We start from the raw sequence: 4,406 nt of genomic DNA, 5'->3' as shown, positions 1-4,406 counted from the left end.
GCAAGGCTACAGTGAAATCAGGCCAAAAAAGACGCAAACAAAAAATGTACGAACAATAATGTGGAAGGTTGTGCAGAAATGTTGCTGCAGTTTTCCACCTACATTTTCTCCACGCTATGCATACATTGTCGACCGTCTTGCCGCCATCTTAGTTTTTCCACTCCCAAAGTTGCCGTCTCCTCCCCTCACACCTATTTCGTTCCGTTTTTCAATGTTTGATTTTCATATTCTTTGTTTGCAACCATGTGACTAAAATTTTTGGCTTCCAGTGCCGGCGCCATGTTGGATGACAAGTGAGGCACCAAGATGGCGTCGCCAGAAGGTGGTGCAGCGAGATTTTCGGAATATTACTAAATACTAGAACGTCCCTAGAAAAAGAGAAAGTTTACTTATGTGGTGTCGACTGGTTCTACAGACCTCATGGCTTACACATCAACAAATGAAGGCATACAAGAGTTTAGATGCCTATAACTTTTTCGTGTCGGGATGGGTGAATGGTGTACTTGCTAAAGAGCTTGAAGGAGACAAAGTGTTGCTTTTTTCTCGGGTGAGTTGGGAAAAATTGCTGTCACGTTTAGGTTAATTTATGCCAACGTCAAAACATTAACAATGTTTTAAGCTTAATTTATTTTGAAGTTTTGTTATTAACGTTGTTTTCACAGGTAAATCACTCTCAAAGAGCAAGAGAAACCCCGCTCAAAACCTGGGTGCTGGTCGAGAAAAATGGGACAGTGATTAATGCTCACTGCAACTGTATGGCTGGGTAAGAAGTATTTTGTGTTCTAGAATATCATAAGCATTGTCATTATTACTGTCATTATTAATATTATTATTATCATTATTATTATTATTATTATTATTAATTTATTTTTTTACTGGACAAACAGTAGAATTTCGGCAGTGACTCTCAGCTCTCAGGAGTTTAATATTTCATAGCACATTGCTTCATATTCTGTGAATATTCTGCATTGATGTATTATATTTTTAGGGCAATAAAATTTTTATTATTATTATTATTATTGTAAGTTTTAAAAGTATGATAATTATTATGAAATAAATATTATATGTCAGTCTTACAGAATCTTGCACACATATTGGAGCTGTTCTATTTGCTGTTGAGGCTGGAGTAAGAATGCGCAACTCTGTAACCTGCACTCAAGAGAGAAGCACCTGGCTTCTGCCATCATACATTGTATGTGAAAGAAGTATGATACCCAAATGCATAAAGATTGAAGACTGCACCTATCACAGTGATGTTCATGTCCTTTTTTTCCTTTTTGTAATGATAGGTGCCTTATAGTCCAGTCTGTCAAATGGACTTCATTTCTGCAAAGAACAAAAGGAGGGATCTCTTGGAGAAGGGAAATGTGCCTAAAGCCCAAAGAGTGATTGGTATAAGTAGGGCCAGGACAGCAGCACCAACTCTTAATGAGAAAGAATTCTATAAACAGCTTGCAAAAGGGAAAACAAAGCCAGCTGTGCTTTCCCTCATACCAGAACACAACAATGCTTATGTGCCACGACGGCCTTCTGCCAATTTGCCAAAGCCACTGACAGAGCTTTTTGTTGAAACAAATATGAAGCTTTCATAATTATATAGAATTGCTGAGTGCATGTGCTGAAGTAACAATGGCAATCTCCCCAGAAGAATGCAAGGCTGTAGAAGTCGAGACAAGGGATCAAGCCCACTGTAGGCTATGGTTCTCTCTGCGAGCAGGGAGAATCACAGCCTCCCGTTTACAAGCAGCTTGCCACACTGACCCAGCAAAGCCCTCAAAGAGCTTAATTAAGACCATCTGTTACCCCAAAGCTCATAAGTTTTCCTCAACAGCAACAAAGTTTGGCTCCCAAATGAGTTCATATTCTATGTTACTTCAGGCCTACTCTACACTAGCTTAATATGTTATAGCCTTGATACTTCAGTTACATATATTTTTACCATCAAAGAAGCTGTCTAAAACACTGTGCATTTCCTTGATTATAGGTGGGGATGTGAGCATGAAAAACAAGCAAGGGAAGCTTATAGAAAAAAAATGGAATCTGTTCATGAGAACTTTCAGATTTTTGACAGTGGCCTGTGGATTAACAAAGACTTTCCCTACTTTGGTGCCTCACCAGATGGGATTGTAAGCTGTGACTGTTGTGGAATTGGGCTGTGTGAAATTAAGGTAACCATATGATGCCAATAATTTATGGAAATTAAGCAGGACCAGGATTTTTATGATGTTAGGAGGGTCCAAGGACCCTTTTTACTATACTTTTTTGAAAGAACAGATTACATGTAGAGTGCATTTTACTTTGTTTACAGTGTCCATTCTGTCACAAAGACTCAATGCTGGATTCTTTAAGCAGCAAAAACAACAGTTGTCTTGTAGATGGACCACTTGGACCTGCCTTGGACCACAGGCATGCCTATTTCTATCAGGTAATCCTAGAAAGCAACCTATTGTATGTACAGTCTATTTCATATGGGTCATCAAAAGATTTTGAGTGCAATTTTGAACATATACAGTAAGTACAAGAAAATGTTTCGAAGAATAAAAAAAAAATTGCACAGGCCTGTAGGGTAAGTGGTACTTGTAGCTTTGAAAAAATTACAAGTGCTTCATTATTTCAAATTGTAGGAGAAAAATCATTGGATTACTTGTTAATAATATACAGTTTCATTTCAACTTTCTGCACTCAACTTGAACTATTTTGACTATTTTCAACTCTCCGCATTGTTGGAGATCAATTGATGTGCTCTCAGCCAATCAGCATGCTAACATTTATGCACATATATTGATATTTGTGCACTGCAATTCTCTAATTATATAATGAAAGTTTACAGTTTGAGAGACATATCCCTTTTCTTGTCTAGTAAGTAAAAATATCCCACTTTTAAAATTGTTAAAGAAGCACAGGTCATTTTTTTTTCTCTCTTCTAGGTTCAGGGTCAGATATTTATTGTTGATGTTGACTACTGTGATTTCATAGTGTGGAAGGAAAGAGATATGCACATTGAGAGAATAAATCCTGATGTTGAATTCTGGGAATTAGCTCTTACAAAAGCCAAAAAGTTTTTTTCTCTGTGCATTCTCCCAGAGCTCCTTGGTAAATGGTACACACGACCATCAACACCTCCAACTCAGCTACATGGTGATGAAGAATTGGTTGATGATGTTGATGGTGATGAAGAGGAAGGTCCTTTGTATTACTGCCACACTGACATAGAAGGCAGCAATCTGATTGGATGTGACAACCCTGAATGTGCAATACAGTGGTTCCATATGGCTTGTCTCAAACTGGATGTTGCACCAAAAGGAAAATGGTTTGTCCAACTTGCTGGAGAAATGAGTAGAGGCATCACATACAAAAAGAACTTTTATTTTACCATTACTTAATTTAATTGAGGGGGTGGACCACTTTTGAGGGAGGGGGTTGTGGATGATTTGGTGAAGGTATGAATTTTGTTTTTAACCCTTTCAGGCACTAGGAATAATGGACATGATTTTGTTTTGTTTCAAGTATGCTTGCTGGATATTTTTGTTGTCAAAAGTATCAAAAGTCTACTAGTCCATCCCCAAGTATATTGTAGTTTCTATGACAGATTAAAATATGTGTATGTTTAGACAGGACTTTTACTCCATCATCATTCAAAGGGTACAATAGAATCAGACAGATTTGTCAAAGCACAGCACACTCTTGCAATTTTGTCTATTGGTGCCTCTGCATCTCCCGGTTTTGCAGTAATTAATTCGACAGGCAGGATACTTTGCAAAATCACGTACTTTCTCCTAACCAAACCAATGACCCTCTCTACATGTATGCGTACATTTGAAATTTTTCTAGTTTCTTGTATGTCATGAGCTGACAGTTGTGTCTTTCCACGGGTGAACGCAGGTATTTTGAGGGTAGCTTGGTAAAACCCAACACTGTCAGCAATATCAAATCCCCTATCTGCAAGAACAATATCACCTCGTAATAACTTGTTTAGGAGCCCACAGTTTTCAGTGAGGTGTTTGTCACTAACACGACCCCCCCCCCCCCCCCCCAAGCCTTAGAAAGAAAACTTATAACACCTTGAGGAGTTATTCCAATTAATAATTTAACAGTATTATGATGTTTGTAATTAGACCAAGTCATAGCTCTAGCTATTAAGCTGGATGGCCTATCAGTAAAAATTTCGAAGCAGTCGATTATGACAGCAACTCCAAGTCCAAAATTCTGCCTGAAAACTAAAGGCATAGTCTTCACGTTCTGGCCATTGAATTAGGAAATCCAACCTGACTCGCATTACATCAATCCACCTGTTAAATACTCTTGATGCTGTTGAAACACTGACTTTAAAACGGTATGCTAAATCTTGTAAAGGAACATTTAACCGCAGACATATTAAAACCAACAAATATTCCTGGAATTGGCAT

The 4,406-nt window shown here is 38.0% G+C and overlaps 1 protein-coding gene and 1 pseudogene across 1 annotated transcript; one reads left to right on the top strand and one right to left on the bottom strand.

Moving 5' to 3' along the window:
* Positions 1-281: 281 nt before the first annotated feature.
* Positions 282-3,336, top strand: LOC138029445 (uncharacterized). Its single transcript, XM_068877177.1, has 8 exons — positions 282-547; positions 663-763; positions 1,072-1,289; positions 1,601-1,838; positions 1,985-2,168; positions 2,309-2,425; positions 2,928-3,290; positions 3,331-3,336. The coding sequence occupies exons 1-8, from the start codon at positions 392-394 to the stop codon at positions 3,334-3,336; spliced, it is 1,383 nt and encodes a 460-aa protein (XP_068733278.1). The 5' UTR covers positions 282-391.
* A 16-nt stretch (positions 3,337-3,352) lies between these two features.
* LOC138029600 (uncharacterized) overlaps positions 3,353-4,406 on the bottom strand; it is an 8,569-nt pseudogene continuing 7,515 nt past the window's right edge.

The sequence above is a fragment of the Montipora capricornis genome, chromosome 13 (assembly GCF_036669925.1).
Source record: "Montipora capricornis isolate CH-2021 chromosome 13, ASM3666992v2, whole genome shotgun sequence".
NCBI classification, from domain to species: Eukaryota; Metazoa; Cnidaria; class Anthozoa; order Scleractinia; family Acroporidae; genus Montipora; species Montipora capricornis.
The sequence above is the reverse complement of the archived record's forward strand: the minus strand, read 5'-3'. Positions and strand labels throughout refer to the sequence as shown.

Bases quoted from the DNA above. Each gene is read 5' to 3' on its own strand.
- LOC138029445 (XM_068877177.1), top strand. From the start codon at position 392: ATGTGGTGTCGACTGGTTCTACAGACCTCATGGCTTACACATCAACAA. The intron at 548-662 runs GTGAGTTGGGAA...TTGTTTTCACAG, and splicing joins AAGTGTTGCTTTTTTCTCGG to GTAAATCACTCTCAAAGAGC. The intron at 1,290-1,600 runs GTGCCTTATAGT...ATAATTATATAG, and splicing joins TTTCCTTTTTGTAATGATAG to AATTGCTGAGTGCATGTGCT.